At 41.2% G+C, this 21761-nt stretch overlaps 1 protein-coding gene across 1 annotated transcript in view; it reads left to right on the forward strand.

Annotated features, from left to right (window-relative positions):
* Positions 1–21761, forward strand: part of LOC128740965 (cadherin-related tumor suppressor) — a 161882-nt gene that overhangs the window by 10008 nt on the left and 130113 nt on the right. The window contains exon 2 of the mRNA XM_053836541.1: positions 17079–17387. Within this exon, the coding sequence (XP_053692516.1) occupies positions 17079–17387 (309 nt within the window). The remainder of the gene's footprint in view (positions 1–17078; positions 17388–21761) is intronic.

The following is a 21761-nucleotide window of genomic DNA, read 5'->3' on the forward strand; positions in this document are numbered from 1 at the left end:
TTCCAGCGTGCCTCCGCTTCGGGATGATCGCCTGGCTCAGGTTTCATCCTCTGTCATGGTACGGTTTACATGCGAGAGCCAAGTGGGGTCCGAAAACCACCGTAGATCCATAACGAGCTTTTATAATTCTGCTTCATCTTCTTTTTCTTCTTCCCGTTGATCTACAAGCAGCACATGTAGTCGGTTTTCCTCCTCTCGGCACAAAGTACTCCAGTCCAGTGCAGTGGCTGGCAATGGCCATACGAAAGCAAAGCCTGCAGCATGATGAGAACTGAACCGAACCGAACCGAGCAGACCCCGGCCGGCCGGCGCAGTGACACACACTCGATCACTCCGGTATCTGGCTCTCTTTTTATTATTATTATTGTTAGTATTATTTTTATTGAAATGAACGAAATCCGCAAAGCCGACACACAAACGCCAATCCCGGTGCTGCCAAACTCCGACGACGACGGCCCCCGAAGCCGTCAAAACGTATTACTCAACAAAGGAAGGAATTCGTTCGTTTCGATTCAGTTTTATCTCGCCAAACGAGATAAAATAAATATTGAACTTTTCTATGGCCGTATAAAAATATATCGCTCCCAATGAGAACTTATTTCATATTTATTCTATTGGTAACGGACGAACCGCGTGACCGGGAGCGACCGGGTTCTGGTTCTGAACCTCCCGATCGGGAGTGGAGTGGAGACTCGACGCTTCGTTTGTCGTCGATGAGCAATAAATTAGCAGCGTATGGCTGCTGCTAATCCGCCCGGAGATCGGCAGCAGCAGCAGAAGGCAAAACGGAAGGCCACTACCGCAATGGTTTCACCAAGAAATGCGTGTGTGAGAGAGAGTATGTGTGCGAAAATATGCGACACCGAGTCTAGGTGCATTGTGGATTGTGGTTCTGCTCCGCTGGACCTGGCTGGAAGTGCAAACAAATCGATTTCTTGTTTTGCAGCACTTCGGCGAACAAGTGGGATTTGCAAAACGGAACTAGTTATTCCGATGATGGGTTCGATGTTATTATATGTAGAAACGATTATCAGTGTTTGTTTTATTTATGTTTTGCAATAATCAGCAAACCACATGCACTTCGAGGGAAGGCTGTGACGCGTGCTCGATCGGTGTTATCTGGAAAATTTAGTTCAGGTTTACTTTTCTCGTTTTTTTACAAACCAGTGGAAAAATAGGTTGAAATTCCGCCAGAACCTGTTTATTTTATAAAGTTAACAGTAATTTTTAGCAGGACTGTTTGTTTTTGATCAAATTCATAAGTTTCCCAAGCAGCCATGTAAGTTTTAATGCACTCTTATTACGGTTTTCATGATCAATTTTGGCCATAAGAGAAAACCGAACTGTGCCCTTCAGAAAGTTGTACCCGCCATTATCGCTCGTGAAAAGCTGGATAGGAGAGTATCCCCGGTTGTGAAACAGGTGTTGTTGTTTGGTCTTAGCTTTTGATCGGATTATTCAATTTTGTCCGATTTCGTGTCTAATTTAATTCCTATTTCACACACGATCTCAAATCCAGTTGAGGCCCAATTGAATGTTCCGTTTTAAAGGGCAGATTCAAGTCTAACTTAATTGTCTAGCTTGACTCCAATGTGAAGTCCAATTTAATGTCTCATTTAAAGTCCAAATTCAAATCTAATTTAATTCCAATTCAATTTCAGTGTGATCACTGATTTGAAATCTAATTTGTGAAGTCTGATTTAAAATGCAATCCCAACTTCAATTTCAAGTGCAATTCCTAACTATAATTAGCAATACCAGCAGTACGGTTTGTATCACGTATTTTACTGTGCCACTAATAGTTACATTGGTCGTTCACGAAAGCGATTCAACAAATTGATGAAACTGCACAGTTATTTGCATTTCGGATCAGTGATCGCCATACCATAATATGAAAAAAAATCGATACTCGTTAAAGTCTCGCCAATATAACCTGTAGAGTAAAGATGAACAGTTTGCAAACGCAATGCTAGGAGCTATTGCCGTTTGTTTACGTTAAAATTGTTTATATTTACGACAGGTACAAGCATCTTAACTTAATCTATTGACGCTACATAATAAAATTATGTCGTTGAAAACAAAGATGAGCTAACTAAACCTAATGAAAAGTGGGTGAAATTTTCATTTGCATTGCTGCATTAATTTGTATTTAATTTGAATATATTGACATGCCGAGGGTTATTTCCCCTGTTCTCGCTGGTTTTCTTTTTTAATATTTTCTTTTTTGTCTTTGCCTCTCCAGTTTTACCTTTGTTTGGACGGTTTTTCTTCTTTTCTTGTCCCATTTTCCCATCCCGTTCCCATTTCCATTTTGGCTAATCTCTTTCCTCTTATATCTTGTTTGCCCTCTTTTTCCCGTTTTTCTCGTTCCCATATTGGTTTTCTTTTCTCTCTCTCACTATTCTTCATTTCTCTTCTGGTTTCTCTTGTGTTCTGTTCCACTTTCTACTACTTGTCTCGTTTTCCTTTGTTTTTTTTTCTCGTTTTCCCACCTTTTCTATCACGCTTTTCCTTTAATCTGCCTGCTGTTTCCACTTTCTCTTCTGTTCTTCTTCCGTCGTTCGCCCTTTTTAGTACTAAGTTCAGTTCCTTTTGCTTTTTTCTTTTCTTTTCTATTCCATTTTATCGAGTTGAGCGGATGAGTCGAGTAGTAGATTCGAGCAGTTGAGTCAAACAGTCGAGTAGAACAATTCCAGTCGGGCAGCCGGTGTATGACGCGTTACGCAGCAAGCGAAAAACAGGATCGGGATTGAAGCCGACGACGAAATCTGGTGGGTCCAAGCTTAGTTCGAAAAGAAAAGCGCCATGAAATTGCTTTCACGCTCAGGATTTTTTGTTCCTCCTTCGGTCACTGGGTAGGGCAACTGGTTTCAAGCGGGGGAGTAATGCAACTCAGAATGCGTTTGCTTCTACAAATTTGAAGAAAAGTTTATGTCACCCCCTCCTTCAAAAATTTTCAAAAAGTGAAGGAACAAAAAAATAAAATATCATAATATTATATTGCATTCTTTAGTGATAAGCGGATTTTTTACAGTTCAACGAGCTATAACTAAGATAAAAATAGAAAAACGACCAATTAGACACTCCGAAAAATGAGCTAACAGTGCTTTCAGGGCTCCAAATTGATTGTTTTTTTCCGTAGTGTCCAAATATTTACCCTAATTTTTTATGTTAGGGACGTAAAACTAAAAGATACAGTCTTTTACCATGCATTGGATGCCTGCAGAAAGAATCGAAGCAAGCCGTGGTCGCGAGTGGACGTCAAATTCGTCGCGTTCGAATTTTTTCTTGTTTTTTTTTTTGCTGGAGAATATTTTTACTCAAAATACGTTATTATCAGTGATAAAGAAATTAAACTACAGTTGGAAAAATGCTTAAAGCAGAGTTGCTACTTACAGTAGCTTGCCCAAGGCGCCTTCCGTTTGAAGAGATTGTTGCCGTTTCTTTTTTGGTAGTTGGCAGGGCGGAAAGTGAATCGAATTATTCAGGATGTTTGATATTTTACGCTTGAATGAAATGGAAGAGATCTCAAGAAGAGTTTCAATAAAACAGGATGTGATACGAGGTCAGCCGAATTTCCTGTATGAGCTGCGCTTGATTTCCAGAGGATTGGCACATGAAGTTTTTACTTCGAAGATGAGTTTTTTGACAGAGGATTCCATCGACAAATATGGAATGGAAATGCGAATTTACCTGTATTTGGAAAAAATTATAAAATTTCTTGTTGTCGTTAGGCAGGACAGTTCAAGGTTACATCCAAGATTGGTGAGATCGGTCCAATTGAATATAAATTTGCACGTTGGGCCCCCCTGTTCCTGGTGCCGGTGGAGTTGTTGAAGAGGACTGTTTTCGTCGCACTGTCGTCCGGCATCCTAACGACGTGTCCGGCCCACCGTAGCCTGAGATGTACGATGGAAGTCTCCCCAAGCAGTGCCGTGATTCATATGCCTCCGACACTCTCCGCTTTCAGTTTGTACTCCGCCAAATAACGTCCGCGGCAATTGCCGTTCGAACACGGCAAGGGCGCGTATGTCCTCTGTGAGCAGCGTCACGGCTTCAAGTCCATAAAGAACTACCGGTCTAATAAGGGTTTTGTACATTGTTAGCTTCGTGCGGCAGCGTGTGCTACCTGATCGTAGCGTTTTACGAAGGGCAAAGTAGACCCGATTTCCCGCTTGGATGCGCCGCTGGATCTCCTTACTTGTGTTGTTGTCCGCGGTCACCAGCGATCCCAAATTCACGAACTTCTCTACCACTTCTAGTTCGTCGCCATCAACGGTTACTGTCCGTGGGAGGAGCGCGTGTGCTTCCTTTGAGCCTCTTCCTTTCAAGTATTTGGTATTCGATGCATTTATTTTTAGCCCAATTCTCCTAGACTCCGGTTTCAGTTTGGCGTAGATTGCCTTCGCCGTCGCAAGCTTCCTGGTTATGACATCAAAGTCATCTGCAAAGCCTAGAAGTTGGCTGCACTTGGTAAAAATCGTGCCTCTCGTTTCGATGCCCGCTCGTCGGATCCCCCTTCAAGAGCGATGTTGAACAGCATTCAAGATAAACCGTCACCTTGTCTCAACCCTCGCCGCGTCTCGAAGGGACTCGAGAGTGGCCCAGAGATGCGTACGAAACACATCACTCGATGCAATGTAGCTCTGATCAGTCGCGTCAGTTTGTCCGGAAAACCGTGTTCGTGCATTATCTGCCATAGCTTGTCTCGATCGACTGTATCGTATGCTGCTTTAAAATCCATAGAGATGTGATGCGCGGGCACGTTGTACTCCCGACATTTCTGCAAGATCTGTCGGATAGTAAAAATTTGGTCCGTAGTTGCGCGAACCCTCATCAAACCCGCCTGATAATTCCCTGCGAAACCTTGTACTATCAATGACAACCGGCGTAACAAGATCTGGGAGAGTATCTTGTAGGCGGCGTTTACCAGCGTAATACCGCGATAGTTGCAGCAGTCTAGCCGATCATCCTTTTTGTAGATGAGACAAACCACTCCTTCCATCCATTCCTCCGGTAGCTTTTCCTCCTCTCAAATCCTCGAAATAACCCAGTGTAGAGCCTTTGCCAGCGTTTCTCCACCATGTTTATAAAGCTCTGCCGGTAGGCGGTCCTTCCCAGCGGCTTTATTGGTTTTCAACAGCCCAATTATTCGTTTGACTTCTTGGAGACATTACTATCTTCCATGGGCGCTCCTTCTGCGACTTCGTCATTGAGGTGTTCATCGAAGAACTGCTTCCATCTGTCGACCACCTCGCGCTCGTTTGTGATTATATTCCCACCCTCGTCCCTACACATGTCAGGTTTCGGTGTGTAGCCCTTCCGAGTTTGGTTCACCTTCTCATAAAACTTGCGCGTGTCATTCGGTCGAAATAGTTGTTCTAATTCTTCACGATCTCTGTCTTCCTTTTGGCGCTTTTTCCTCCTCAGGATCGTGGTCAACTGGTTCCTAGCTCGTCGGTATTTAATTATTCATAATTTTATAGCTTTTATTTTTATGCATGTATAGTATATAGCTATCTATTTTTGGTAGATGTTTTATCTCTTTTCAGAGAGCGAAATAAGGCGCTGTAACCTTGGCCTATTGCAGCCTGGCTTTAAGTCTAAGAACTATAAGTTTAGGGTCCGGAGTATCACTTAACCTTTATTAGCAAAGATACTCCCAACGTTTGCATACTGCATAATGTAATCTGTAAATTAATCAATATCTTCAAGGGAAGCGGTTGGTACGGGAGGTCCACGCTTTCTTCATCCCCTTGATTTCAATGAATTGAATGGAATTAAGTATCATTTCTAATTCACTTGATTTTTTTGGATTCTCTCTGCGGTACATGCTGCGCAGTTGGCCTGGCCGTTGACAAGAAGAATGATTGATTCAAGCAATCGTCATTTTCCAGGATGCCTTCAAGTATTGGCTGCGTTAGTGTGAGATAGGATAAGATAAGATGCATTGGATGCATGCAGAAAGCATGTCACTGAACTGTTCGAAACTTGAAATTTTATGACTATTGGCATGTTATGATCATCATTGGGTGGGATCAATGGTGGCCCCGACCATAACATCAAATCAAGTCCTGTTAAGTTATGTTATGTTATATGTTAAGAGTGTACCTAATTTTGCACTTATGTGTGTTTTACTCACTTGAAAGTATCTTGGGAGATGATGAGAAAAAGATACGTAATTTTCTAAGCAAAAAACAGCAGAGAGACGTACAACAAAGTCATCTTAATTCTGATTACCAGAGGGTAGGGATGGCTCAACCACTTTACGATACTATTTCGTGGTTACTGGGTTCTGAACTAGTAAGTGACACGGATTTGGACCTAACCTAACCGAGTGACACGCAAGCTAGAACAAAATTCAAATGAAGGTCAAGTTATACGTTTGTGGCTCAGTAAGGTGATCCTGTGGCACTCCATCATTATTAATCTGGTTCATTTCTACCAGTATGCGTACTTTATGTGCTTGGAGCGAAAAATTTTTAAGGTTGGTTGGTAAAATTTAAGTACTATTAAAATTTTTGTATCAAATTTTTAATTAAATGGACAAATAAACACTGGTTTATTCTCTTTTGTTTCGTTATTGAAGATTTGATGTTATTATTTTTTTCTTGTGGGGCCTTCAACAATATTTTAGGACCAGGACATAAACTTTTTTCAAATTTGTATAAGCCTTATTGCAAACGCTCATGATAGTGCTGATGGGATCGCGTTTGTTCAAATCAAACAGAAGCTGTCATCCCGCAGTTTGGATCGGTGGAAACGATCTCGGCAAGGAAGCTGAGCTCCACTGGCAACGAACGGGAGCTCGGTTCAAGCTGGATTCCGGTTCCGCAACAGCCTGATAATATCGAACCAGGAGAGGATTGTGTGGAAATTGTTTTGTTTGTGAAAATGTTGGACCGAATAGCGTAGTGGTTTTTTAGCGGTTTTAAAGAAAAACACGGAAAGTTTTTTTTTTATTATTTTACTGTGGTTTTAACCAATCGGTCATTCACCACAACAGGGACAGTTCATGTTACCAAATTTTTACCATAGAATGCCGGATATCTAAAAAATACTTAGTCTACTGTCTACTGACTCATGAGAAACACGAGATCACACCGGTCAGATAGTTTGAATTGCGTTTTGTTCTATTTTTTTACGAAGAACCCCAAACAACCACCGGGATCATTATTTTGATCTGTTATGACCGCACAGCTGCGCCCCCAAATTGAACGCAACACACACCCGGCACCGCTCGTAATCACCGTAATCGCGAGCATCGACCGGCTTCGACTCCAAGCCGGGGTGCGCGAAGTGACAAATGGGTACAGACAATGTGGCCAGCTTTGCGCTTTCACGTTCGTTGGTAGGTACCGAACCGATCATGATTGTGTGCAAGCTTTTTGTGCGCCCGCACCCGGTGAATGCCAAATCACCAAGTTCGATTCATTATAGGCCAGCCGTGATTTGGCCAACGCGCCAACTTGTCGAATCGTCGATTCGATCAACGCAGTGCAACGCTTGGTTTCCAAGCGAACAAAAAGGTGCCAACCGACACTATCCTATACTTAGCCATATTAAATTAATCTACCCTCTTAAATTAATGAATCGCGTACGGTACTGATAAAATCATCTCTCTCGCGCAGCGCGTGAGCCGATCCGTGGGATCGACGACAACGAGCGCAAGGCAGGGTGGTGGTAATGAACCGTTGTTAGTTAGGTTGCACCAATATCGGGCTATAGCGTCTCATTATGTGTTGCTGATCGGGCGCGATCTAACTGATCGGTTGCCTCGGCCGGCCGGCAGAGCGGCGGGCAATCAAACCGGCCAGGCCAGCCACGGTTCAGTCTGGGTGTTTCTCCGGATCGGCCGAATGAAGAATGAGTCATCTGAATACGATTAGGGACCGAACCGAACGTACGTACCGGGGGTCTCCGGATGGGCCCGGCGGGCACAAATTTTTAGCGATTAATACTCATTTGCACGGAACGTTGTTGCTGGCTGCCGTGGCTGCTCCTGCAACTTCGGCAGCTCGAACTGCCACAACCTACAAATCACCAGGGAAATAGAGAAGTCCACTGCAACTACGTTTGCAGGGAAGATAAGTTACATCCGGTATCAGCGGTAATCGGCACCATCATTTCTGCTCTAGCTGGTTTTCAGTGCCAGTAGGCGCAATTAGTTACAAACTCAGCCCGATGTTGATGATTTGCTTTGGTTAAGTTTTTTTTTTGTAAATTCTTGAACCATGCGTAATAGTGTTGTGACTCGGTGAGTCCTCCACACTGGGAGGTACACGCGATAATCAGCCTGTCAGTCTAATACGTGCGAATGAAGTAAGCTTTTGATATGATTTCATTAATTAAACTATTTCTCCACTGTCCTTCCCGGCCATTCCCTGGAGCACTTTAGATTGCATAATCCTAATGTGCGGCACCGCCGCCACCATCGCCGGGAAGGTAGCAAAAACAAAACAAAACTAAAAGCCGAACCGAAGGATCGGAAGAATTTTCCTTCAATGAACGATTGATGATCTGGTATTTCTCTCTGTCGGCTTCGATATCTATTCAATTCAATTTGATCCGTATGACACGATTCACTTTTTTCGTCGTCGTTTCAACGACGGCAACGTGGCCAAGTGGCTTGGTAAATTGATCCCCATTAGTGGCCGACGGTTCGCGGAGCGAAATATTTGCGCCATTTGTGCGCGACTGTATGCTTCTTGCGACGACGACGACGGCAGCACGTTGTGCGGGCCCTGTGGAATGGATTCCCGTTTAGGTCGGTCGGTATATCCTCTCCGGTTGCGATGAAAAAAAAAAACCAGTCCAGCTTGTCGGGGGATTGTTACTGCTGCTGCTGCAGCAGCGCACACACAATCAGTCCGCGCGGTTAACTCGCGGGCCACTGTTTTCGGTTTTATGTAGCTGCAGCTGTTTGTCACCGTCGACGTCGTCGCATGCTTTGTTATTGGTTTTGAAAGCCACCACACCACCACCCACCGCACAACCGGACTACTGAGGCTGAGTGGGTCTTGTTTGTTCCCACGAGCGATTGCGTTGCCAGGCAGCAGCTTGGCAATTGGAGCGATATGTTTATTAGGTTGGTCTATTGTCAGCCAGTGAGCCAGCAAGCCAGCGCCAGCAGCGGAGCTGGATCAATTTTAACGCGGGTAATGGAATTCATAGATTACCTATCACGCAGCGCAAGTTGTGGGCTTGCTGATTGGTTTGATACTTGCCATGTGTCAACCGGGAACACGTAAGCACGCCGCCCGGTGTGGAAAATTAGATTTCTTTCCACCACTAGGCGTAGGCTGTGCATTTATGCAGAGAAATATAAAATGAATTATTTATTTTCGGTGGTACGCGGTTAAAAGACCGTTGTCGTATGTCTCGAAACCCCAACCAGGAAGAAAGTTTGTTGCATACCTACTTTCATAACGTAAATTGTCACTATACACACTCACAATCACTCACAGCATGCAATCAAGAAACAAATCAAAAATTATCTTGCTTTTCAAGTTACGTAATACGTAATAAACTACAAATACCATAGTGTATTTAACGGGCCGAGTATTGGCACACAGTGACATAGACGTCCATGTTCATTTAACTGAGGTTGTGACAATTATAGTTGATCGTTTAATTCAAGATGGCTTCAAGATGGCGATCTCTCTACTCTGAGGATTACCATTGCAGACTACACAGACACAATTCGAATGATTTTTAACATCTCAAATAGGGATGTCCGGATGATTTTGTGAGAATTTTCCACACACTCCGCAAAAATTGACATCTAATCACATCTAATCCATTCTGCTTTTTATTTCATGTTGATTGCTCCTAATCATGCACAATAAACTTCTAAATCGTCCAAATTAGTTCAAAAAGTAATAAATCCTACGTTTATTGTAACGATGTGCAGTGTTTGCACCTAATTTGTAACGATAGTTTGTACTTATCTAAAGACAATTTAATGATCTATCCGGTTCAATAGTGATATTTGAGATTGATTGATTTGAGTTGTCATAGTAAATCTATCGCAAGATTGAAAAATCTGTGATGTGCGTAACAGGAGAATGAAGTATGGAGGCGGACGGTGAATCAGGAGCTCGGGTAGCTCCTTTTGAACTGGACAGATTTTTTGCTGTAAACCAGGACCAAGGCTTGAATCGATCCTTGTTCTCTACCGCAGTCACACCACCGCGCATTCAGTTTCATGCCGTCCGTTTAGTGGCGGAATACTAACACTATGCATAATACAACCAGCACTGCAGCGATTGGCGCAGTCATACCTCCGATTGTACAGCAAAATGAATGCGTTCTGATCTTGTTTTACGTTTTTGTTTCGATCAAGTTTCCTTTACCGTTTGGAGCAGCCAATGACTGCAAAACAGTTAATTGGCTGGAATCCACCGCAGTAACGTGTTTCGCTATTGTATGATTCAATACTACAAAAAAACAACCACTACATGTGCATGGAAGAAGTCGGTCGAACGTCGTCCGAAACAAACGAACATTTTGCTTTCGTTGGACTGACGTCGTGCAACTAGCTTTTACTGTTGGTAACCGATTTGGAGATAAAAAGACAAACGAAAAAATGCTTCACCTTATGTTTTTTTCGTCCTTTAGAGAGGTTTTAAACCAAAGAGGCTCATTCGCCTCTTATCATTATCTTATGTCAGTCTCAGACAGTTTTCAGTTTACAATCTTCAATATAAACGCAAAACGGGAGAACGACTGTTGGTTTCTCTTGAAAGGCCACATGGATTGTAGGCTTCGCAAGCGGCAGATTGGCTGCATTGAAAAAACAGTCGTGTTTGAAGCACAAGTTGAATGCAGTAAGTCAACTTGCGATCCCTTTTCAAGCCCTAACCAGGACCTCGTAAATCAGGATGTCTGGTCACGCGAATGTTGTTACTGTATATTGCTTCATATTAACAAAGATTCGTCACACAATGATTCGTGCATTTGCACGCTTTCCACTGGATTTAGATCCGAACTGCACTGTCTTGCTGAAACACGAAGCGTCGACATTTCGCATTTAACGGAACCAAGCAGCTATTTAGAAGAGCAAATGCAAGATGCACATTGGGGTTCCCAAACGTACAAAAACCAACCTAGCCTATTACAGTTCTTCTTCCGAAAGAATTAGGAAAGTACTCTGGACCGCACACTGAAGCATGTGCCGCAACTTCTCTAATAGATCTATTTCAAAACAAATAAATTTCTTAACGTTTATCCCAGAAGTCTAAATTGTTTATGTCTGATTCAAGTCTAATCTGAACTTTTATTTTGAATTCATTTTATTCTAAGCCCAGTTTTAAGTAAATTTTTTATTTCTTGTTCCATTTCATGTCTAATCAATTTCAAATCAATTTCAAGTTTAATTCTTGTCAATTTTTTTTCTGTTTACATGTTTCTGACATGTAGTCTCTGACTCTGTCGCTGTCCACGGTAATCTTTTTTGGAAGGTGGAGGAGCGTTTGGTGAGAAGAATGGAAGAAACTGGGAAATTCCTGGTTAGACTGGAGGGACAAAATTAGTTATAACACTATTTAATGGAAGGGTGCGGCGATAGTCTAATTGCCAAAACACTCGGGTACCAACTGAGGAAGTATGGGTTAGAGTCCCACTTGCCATTGAACGACCCAATATATTTTTGGCCTCATATCGAAATTTCCCAGGTTCATGCGGTCTCTACCATTCTTTTCATGTCAAATTGCAAGTTCAAATTCAAATCCTGTTACGAAACGACTGGGCAGTTTCGCTCAGTGTGAGTTCGGTACCGCCCGTAACAGTCAATCTGACGGTACATAAACGTCACACTGACAAATGTCAGGCAGCATTACCGCGTGGCTCGAACTGTGTCATGCAGCATATTCTATTGTGCTTAAAGTATATCAAAAGCCAGTTGCGTTTGTCTAAAGCTAATTACTAAAATTACTTAAGCTAAAATTAAAAGTTAAAATCAAAAAGTGTATCGAATTTGGAATTACAATGAACTAAAGTGTTTGCCGCTCCGTTAGTTAATTACTATCGATCGCTTATTTAAACTAATTGTTGAGAAGATTATAGCTACTTCTACGGTAGATAGTACGGGGTTTAAAGCTAATAGTACGCCAGAGTTCATGCTAGTTTGATTAAATAAATAGTTAAATAAGAAGAAATCGTTTCGGAAAAACGGAAGAAAATATGAAATCTTTGAAGCTGCGTGAAAGTTGCTATCGAGACCTATTAACTTCCCTATCCGAACAAATCCGATTTCAAGACCGATTTCAAGTCCAAATTGAAGTGAAACTCAAATTAATTTAAATTCAAGTCCAATTATCAGTCCAACTTTAGTTCAATTTCAAGTTCAATTTCATGTCCAGTTTCAAGTACAATTTCAAGTCCAATTTTACGCCCGATTGTCAGTTTAGTTTAAATTCAATTCCAAGTAATATAATAAAATTACATCAACTCCGCTTTCAGGCCCATTTCAATCCAATTTAAGACCAATTTCAAGCCTAATTCAAGGTTGAATTCTAGTCCATCCTCAAGTAAGAATTGATGCATGCTTCCAAATATAATTTCAAGTATACTTTCGTGTTCAACTTATCTGTCTTCTAAATTTTGTCTTTTACTTATTTTTAGAATTTTGATTTAACTTCTTATTTGTCTCAGCTCTTAAATTTTGTTTGATTATTGTGTTTTCTGACAATTAATTTTGTTAATCTTCAATTTTGTTTTTAGATATTCGATCTGTGACATTAGACTTTCGCCTTTGGAGTAAAATTTTTACTTTTAACTCTTGATTTTTGATTTACGACTTTTATATTTCAACTTTTGACATGACTCCTGACTTTCACTCTAGACTTTTAAGTTTTGCATTTTGGCCTTTTGAATTTCGACTTGGCTTTCATATTTGTGTTTTAACTTTTGATTGACATTTTGACTTTTGACCTTCAGCATTTAGCCTTTGATTTTTGACTTAACTCTTGATTTTTGGTCTTAGCTTAACGTTTTGTTTTTGAAATTTAACTTTTGCTTTTCAGATTTTACTTTTGATCATTGATTTTTATTTGTTGATTTTTTAATTTAGCGCTCACCCTACAATTTTTTGACTTTTGTTTTTTCGATTTTTCAATTTTGTGCGTTCAACTGTCGGCTTTAGATTTTAGAGTCCGACGTTTGATTATAGTTAATTTAACAGCTTGGGTCATTCGTAACTTCTGCGAGATTGGGATTTGAACCCGGGTCCTCGGCGTGAGACGCGTGATTGCTAGCCACTAGACCGAGATTGACCCTACAGTTCAATTTGAACAATTCGATCTAGGTTCAATTTTAATCATAATTTCAGTTCAAAAAGTCCTATTTCAAGTGCAATTCCATACCTCGTTTCTAGTCCTATTCCATGTGTAAATTCAAGTTCAAGTAATGAAGAAAAGTGCTCACGATGTAACTCGCAAGTTCGGCAGATTGCGTGAAAATAGATCCGCCAACCGCCATCCTACTTGATAAAGACTAAAGCGTGTCCCACATCAAATTGCATCACGGAAAAAACCGATCCTTTTCAAACTTTCAAACAATAAAATATAACCCATTAGAAAGCTTTCGGCATATTTATTTCAATCAACTTGAATACCACACCTTCGTTCTGGTGGTCTCACTTCTGCTTTTAGGCCTTTTTCAAAAAAATTGATAACTTTTGACCCACAGAGCCGATCTTCATGTCGAACTTAATTAAAAGATATTTTAATGCGAGTGATTGGATGGCATCATTTGCCCTATTTTTAAAACAGGACATCGACCCGAATGTAAAAACTATCAAGTCAAAACCATTCCTCGCGTCCGCCTAAACATAAGGTGCTCTTCCGCATTCTGTTCTGTAGACTGAGACCGTAAGCGGAGTCCCAAACTAGTCTTCGTGAGGGTTGCTCCACGTCGGATCAGATCTATACCCTGCGTCAGTTACTGAACAAGTTCCGGGAGTACAACTTGCAGATTCAACAACTGTTTGTAGACTTTAAGGCGGCGTACGGTTCAGTCAAAAGAATTGAGCTGTGCCAGATAATGCTAGAACATGGTTTTCCGATGAAATTAGTTAAGCTGATCCGCGCTACGCTGGATGGGTAACAATCATGCATCAGAATAGCGGGTGAAACTTCCGCTGCTTTCGTAACGTTAGATGGACTGAAGCAAGGGGATGCACTTTCTATCCAGTTTTCCACAAGCGATCATGACGGCTAGTGGGTATAACTTCCCGGCGCGGTTACTATGGAAGCCACTACAATTGTTCGATGTTTGAGTGGAAAAATGTAAACATTATTTAGTTTTTGCAGACCAGCCGAAAAGGAATTTAGTTGAAGGGAAGCGAATTTTTGTGCTTTCTTAGCTATCATTTTGTGAAATAATTTTTGCATCGGATCAATGTGACAATATTTCAGTAAAGAATAGCCACAAAACTGCGCTTCCGTATAACTAAATTCCTTTTTGGCTGGTCTGCGAAAACTAAACAATGTTTACATTTTTCCACTCAACCGGCAAACAACCGTAGTGGCTTCCATAGTAACCGCAGTAACCGCTCCTGCATTGAATGTCAAAACCGAACTGTGCCCTTCAGAAAGTTGTACCCATCAGCCGCCATTATCGCTCGTGGAAAGCTGGATACAAGGCTGGATACGAACTAACGGGTGGCAACTAAAATTTTGGAATTTTTTTCTCAAGCTGTCAAAAAAGTACAAAGATACTTGAAGAAGATCTGATTTACCGAAATTAAAGATACGTTATCCATTGTTGAGAAAAAATTAGTGTACATTTGAAAACGGTCCGTAATCGGCTGTTCGGCGAAGCTTTCGTTTGACGTCGCAACAGGAGCGTTGTACGGCCATCATGTCAACTTTGCGAATGCATCTCTTGATTCTACCAATCAACTGTTTGCAATTCGTGGCTCTCCAGTAATTTTTGTACCCCAAGGAACTCAAAATCCCGAAGAAATCTTAGGTTAGGCGCGCTGAGACAGATTTTTCGGGTCGTGGTTTTTGGGTAAAAATGGGATCGAATTGGTATTCAGGAACGATTGTTTTTTTTTGGAGTAATGCGATGATGCTCTATCCGGCCAAAACACGTATTGTCCATATGCATGATGTTTTTGTAGAAACGGTATCAAAATTTTCTTCAAATATTCGTCTGGTGCATCTTAATTGATAGCCAAACCAGAGGGCTTGTTGTTGAAGAAACGAGAAAGAGAACGATGTCCTTCTGCCTCCATAATTTTTTTCACTACCTTGCTTGCGAATAGTTGAATAGTTGTTGGGCATCTTAGGATATGGTAAACAGCCGAAGCCACAACATATTTGCTTTTTAAATGTTGTACCGTATACTTTTTGCCGAGATTTCTGTTGCAGTTCGTAGAAGTGTACAACGCGCTCCTGAAATGCTTCTTGTTTCGACGCCATTTTTAGCAAAACTGGGCAAGCATAAACAAAACAAAAAATATTAACAAAAAGAGAAGACAGAGAGCTACATACTCTCCTTTCTCTCTGAGCTCGTTTTTTGTTGAGTTAAGGGCCGCGCAAAAGTTCCAAAATTTTAGTTGCCACCCGTTATGTAGTCAGTTCCGTAATTTTCAAATTCACACAAAGCTGTGGCTCGACAGTACACTAACACATCCGGTGGCCCTTTACGGATATGAATCATGGACGTTGATCGACAAGTGCTAGGAGGTTTTGAGCGTAAAAATTCTTGTTCCTTTTCGCAGAAAAAATTCAATTTCTACCCTTTAGACATTAAACTCGGAGTCCCCTTAGTCCTCTAGCCATAAAAATACATTTAAAAAATATATTTATGTGATATTTTAACAATTGCAAAAACAGTTAAGGTTCAAGCTAAAATTTTATCGGAGGATTTCAGCAAAATATCTTTCATTTGATATCAAAATCACTAATATCGGGTTCAGTGGTTCAAATGTTTTTAAAGAAAAATCTTAAAACCAAAATAAGGAAAAATTATGACAGCCATAATTCCGAAAGGAGCACCCTAAACTCTAAGTGTCAAATAAGAATAGTGCAGGTCTAAGATTTTTCGAAAAGGAACAATTTTAACAAAATAGGGCAAACATTTGGTAATAGGGCAAAATAGGGCAATTTGAACAAAATTGCACGTAAAACTTTTTTGTTGTCAATTCCATTCAACAAGTTTTGGCAAAAAAACGAACTGAATTTTCATGAAAAATCCAAACCTAAACCTTCACACACACACACACACGACGTAGGTTACGTGTCGTCTAACATCTAATGACATTAGGTACCAACCGAGGTAATGCATTTTTTATTGCAAACAGCCACCTTTCGGACTCCAACTTGACAAACATTTTTTTGCCTTTTTTGCTTTAAAAATTCACCTTTCAATCAATGATAGACTTGTCATTAATTTTTATCGTCCGTCCTACATAAGAGAGCTTCTTTACAATAAAAATAATGATTGTTCCAATCAGACTTGCACGGGTCGTAAAATTTCAAATTGCTCGTTACTCACCGGTGTATTTTTTATCAAACTTCAAATCCGAATCGAGACCTTCACCGCGGTGCTGCCATGCTGCCGTGCTGCCATGTTCTTGCCCAGTGGCTTTGAAAAGTTTCTCTCTGTGTTTTGGTGTTTTGCTTCTGTAATTCTCCCTAGTTCTGTCTGCGTGTGTGTGTTATCAGCGCTTTGTTCGTCGTTTTATTTTCATCCCAACGAACAGTTTTGTTGTGTAATTAGCCCATTGAGCTCCTGGATATAGGCTGTATAACAATTGAAGGAGCTATTACCCAATTAAAATATTTGCTGGGGAACGCTTCCGGTGGCAGATAGTGGCCTTTTACTGATGTCGTCAGTAGGGCAATGGCAAAAAGTTTTTCGACTACCGTGCATTTAGGTTTCCGGTCACGAGTTGTCTCTATTACTGTGATTAGTGTCGGGGACATAACTGGCGATTTATTCTTAATCATACTAAATTATAAACTACACAGCTGCACCGAAAACGGTCCGCACTCGCTGTCGATAGTAATCTATCGTAATTAAATTAACCTCATTTTTTGCTTTTGGTTTCTTCCTTCCGCTGGCAGATCCGAGTGAATGTGCTGGACAAGAACGATAGCCCACCGACATTTCGTGACATTCCGCTGGTATTCTCCGTGTCGGAAGACTTAGCCGTAGGACAGACGGTGGCGCAAATAACCGCCACCGATCCGGACACACTCGGTGCCTTGGAGTACTCGCTGGTAAGCGGCGACACGGACCGGTTTCTCCTGCAGAAGGACACCGGTCTGCTCAAGCTGAGGGACACGCTGGATCGCGAAACCGAAGATACCTACCGGCTGGTGGTCAGCGTCACCGACGGAGTCCAGAGCACCGAAACTACCGTCACCGTGCAGGTAAGTTATTTCCCCTCCTTAGTACTCAAATAAATTTTAATTTGAGTGATGCCAATCCGATTTCTGCCTTTTGGTTGAATTTGATTGATTACCGAAAATCATAAAAAGCTTTCCCAAGGCTTCGCCGGAACATTCGTGTTGATCTGAAACGCATTAAAAAGATTCCACCTCTTCGTTCGAGGGGGAACGCAAACTTTATGCATACACTTTTTTCTTTCCTGCTTCGCCCGCCTCTTTCTCTCTTGCTGTCTCCGTCTCTTGCCGTTGCTTTTCACTGGAACTGGAGCCAAAGAGTGCATTTTTTGCAGCTCCGGGCGATTATCCAATATCACTCCACACATCGCGACCGCCATACAGTTTTAAAAGAAGAGACCACTTTACGGGGCGAACGTAATCTCAGACGATCGCATTCGCAGGACTCTTTAAAAATTTGCAACTTCTTGGTGCTGACCGAACTGTCCCTCCGGATCCCCCTACTGCCTACTGCTTGCATCCCATCTCACTGCTCCTCATCGCTTATTTGTCGAGGTTTCGCAATAAAAATGGACACCAAAAGGCCGCAAAAATGATGACGAGATGCGTTTTATTTTCGGCTCAATTTCTCGTTTTCACTCTCTCGAGCTGCCAGCCAGCCCTGGCCCAATCTCTTCCCTGGTTAGAATTATAATACAGCTTTTAAACAGAACAGAAAACAAGTTGGGTGAATAATGCGCCTCGCAGTAATTTCTGACTGGAACCGTCGCGTCGTCATCCTCGTCGTCGTCGTTGTTGCCGTAGTCGTCTTCGTAGTCGTAGCACTCCGACCAGCCAGCGCGGGAATGGTAATTTTCGACAATCATTTTTCTTCATCAACCATTTACCACATGTCAAAGTCGACGAGCGAGAAAGAAGCTTTTCGCCCCTTAAACCTCACCACGCCGAATGCCTGCTTCGATTGGTGCGATTTCTTTTTTTTTTTTTTTACAAAGTAGAAAGCGTCATCTTTGATGTTAGTCGTGATTTCTTGCTGTATGACAGTCAAACAGGTGAAGTACTAGTTTTATTGCATTCCACCGATGCAATTGGAATGTGCTGCTGCTGCTGCTGCTGCTGCGTAGAGCAATAATTTTTTTTCAATCACGGCTCATTACTTTTTTACTGGCTTTTTGCAAACAATGCATCCGGCTACAGTTTTCTGCTAAGTATCGGAATTTTTTTTTGTACAACACTACACCTTTTTAACCCGAAATTGCTCTTTCAAATGAGTTGGTATTTGACTGTGCGTGCGGGGCTCGCATTTCTATTTGTTTCTATTCATTTGCATCGTTTGCCCGGGTAATTGCAAGCACACACACACTCACACGTCAGCTTTGCATTTCACCCCGACCGGCCGGCCGGACTCGGACCGGCCACGCATCATTAAGCCGACGAAACGCAATCGTGCGCCGGGCATCTTGCGCTCCGCCGTTGACCCAAGCTCTTGCGTTTCATGTTGCACTCCCAAGCCCTCATCGTCCGTCCGCACCACGCCAACCCGGGGTCGGTATGCCCGCTCGCGCGCGGGGTAAGACCCGGAAAAGCGGCAAACGAAAAGAGATAAGAAACTGGCAGGCTGGTATGTAAAAGAGCCCACCTTTTAATCTCTTCTTTTTTAGCTAAATTAAATGTAATTCTCGTGTAGGAAATAAAAACGGCACTCGCACTCGTTACCGTCCGCGTTTACTCGGGCCACAACCGCAGTAGGCCGCAGAACCCCCTCCCCGTTCGGGGGGCTCAAGAATCAGCATGGCTTTACAAACAGAGCAAAATAGCGCTTCCTTTTTACGTCACACAGAAAAGTGTCAGATATTTTTTTGTTTTACCCTTTGACTTTGACTAAGGCAACTAACTCGCCAGAAGTAGAACAAATTTACAGCTCAAAACCATAAACAGTACTTTCTTTGAATTGCATTGCTGTTTAGGTTATAAATTCCACTAAATGCTAAGATTAGTGCTCAATTAAAATTCACCACTACAGTTCTCTCTTCGATTTTTTTTAAATATTTTCGGAAAAGTTTATCAGAATCAGAAACTCGAATTGTTTTTAGAACGAACAATAATGATTTTGTATATAGCGTGCACTTGCATGAATAGGAAAAACTTCAATTCATTTCAATTGAAATCGTGAATCCAAGGTGAGTTCTTCACTAACCTTGTGTGAATCCACGGCTCCGGTTTGTTTACACGTAACCAAGGCGACAATGCTCCGTTACATGAAGTGATGCCAACCTAAATATTTGAGCTCGAAATCGTTTTAAGATTAACAAGTAAAAGGAAAATGGGATTCTGTCTTCAGAATGTTCATAGAAGAACGAATCTGCTAGTAACTGAAATCCAGTTTTCTTATAAAAAGTGACACAACTTAAGCAAAACAAAAGTGGCGAAAGCGAGAGTGCGGCACTTACAGCTGCTCGATTTCGAAACTTACAGGAACAAGCCGCGTCTGTTCTTGTGCTCCCCACTCAAGTACTGCGTACGGGAAGCTAAAATAATGCGTTTTCGCAGAATCATTACTCGTAAATCACAAATAAGCGAGTCTTCGGGTACAATTGAAATAATAATGGTGCTGGTTTCGCTTTTTTTTTTTTCAATTATGCTCGTCGAACAATTGCTCAACTATGAAAGTGATCAATAAAGCCGGAACGCAAAACAATTCCAGCACAAAAATCTTCTTTTTTTGTGTTAGGGGGGACTTAGACTACTTTGTCCATTGAATTGAACTTTTGTAGTAAAACTTCTTACGACAAGAAAAAATTTACCATCGAAAGTGCACAATCGATCTTAAAAGTATTGTCTTAGTTTGAATTGTTGCGGTGTCTTTGGAGCCCTTATTGTTTGGAAGATAACGAAAAAATGCGATATCAATCTTAAATAGCATTTTTATGAGCGCGATTACGCACATTTGATGATAACATTCTTCCTACAATGGACAGCAAAACTATGCGTTTTCTTTCTTATTTTACAATGTGATGCTTAGTGTAAGATCATTGTTCAAATTGTTTTTACTTCTTACCATGGTTCAAACTTTCCCCTAATACGATCCATCGTCCTTTCCGCCAATTGTTTTCACTTGTTTGGCGATAAATTCCATTTTCAATTCCATTGAATTCCTTGTCGTCGTTAATACTCAATTTTGCCCCTTTCGAAACGATTTGTATTCCTAAATCGGCTTAGATCCAGCCTATTGGATAGATTTCTTCCCTTGGGAACCTCAGCGACGCCATTGTCGTTGTACCACTGCACTGATCAAATTTGGCTGGTGACAGCTTATCAAGACGGGCCAGAAAAGGCTATTAACGCCTGTTGAAGGCTGTTCTTTTGTTAAATTTCTAGGTATCTTCTGTTATAATTCCAGAAGTTACGAAAGCGCCTCTTTGCAGTTCGGCGCTGTAAATTGCCTTTCAATGAGGAGCTTCGACCTCTTATTTTTAGTTTGTTGGCTTTCGGGGCATTCCAGATCTACAGGTTTATCCGTAGTTCTACGAAACTAGGAATTTTATACGTACTCAGATGAAATGCTCGTATCTATAAATTTTCAATAACTTTACGGAAAAGGTTGAAAATTTCTTTCTGTTACGAAAAGCACGACTACGCACAGGCAGTGAATAACATCCCGAAAAGTAAAACTTTATCCTTCAAGAGCCCCTAGGCAATCAAGAAGCATTAACATAATACATAAGCAGAATATTATAAGTAAAAATGTTAATTGCATTGATAGTACCGTAAGTTGACAATTAAAAAGACGAATGTCTTACGTCAACAGTGATATATACAAATAAATAAATAAATAAATAAATAAATAAATAAAATCATTCACTTATTGAAATATTTCACACTGACGACCTTGTCGTTAAGCCTCCAGAAAACACAACAAAAATGGGATGAAAAGATGAGTAGAAACGAAGAAACGGTGTAAAGACGACGAATATGCAATGAACAGATGACGAAAAAGTGATGAAAAGATAGCGATAATATAAAGAAAAATTGACAAATACACGACGAAATAATAGTACTGTGAAAAGACGACGAAAATGCCAAAAACAGCAACGATAACACGATAAAAAGATGACATTAAAGAGGCAACAAAACATGCAAAAAAGACGGAAGAAAAAAATGACAAATACTCGACAGAACAACGAGCAAAAGGCAACAAAAACACAGCATTTTGCTTGCCTTGACAACAAAAATAACGATGGAAAAATGGCAAGAAGTGACATAAAAATATCAATGACGAACCGACGATAAATGACGATGACAAAGATACGTTACGATGACAGATGGTACAAAGGTACGAAGAAAAGACGACATTAGAATATGTACCCAGCAAAGAAAAAAGACGATAACATGGCAAAGAAA

Source organism: Sabethes cyaneus, chromosome 3 (genome assembly GCF_943734655.1).
Source record: "Sabethes cyaneus chromosome 3, idSabCyanKW18_F2, whole genome shotgun sequence".
In the NCBI taxonomy this organism is placed as follows: domain Eukaryota; kingdom Metazoa; phylum Arthropoda; class Insecta; order Diptera; family Culicidae; genus Sabethes; species Sabethes cyaneus.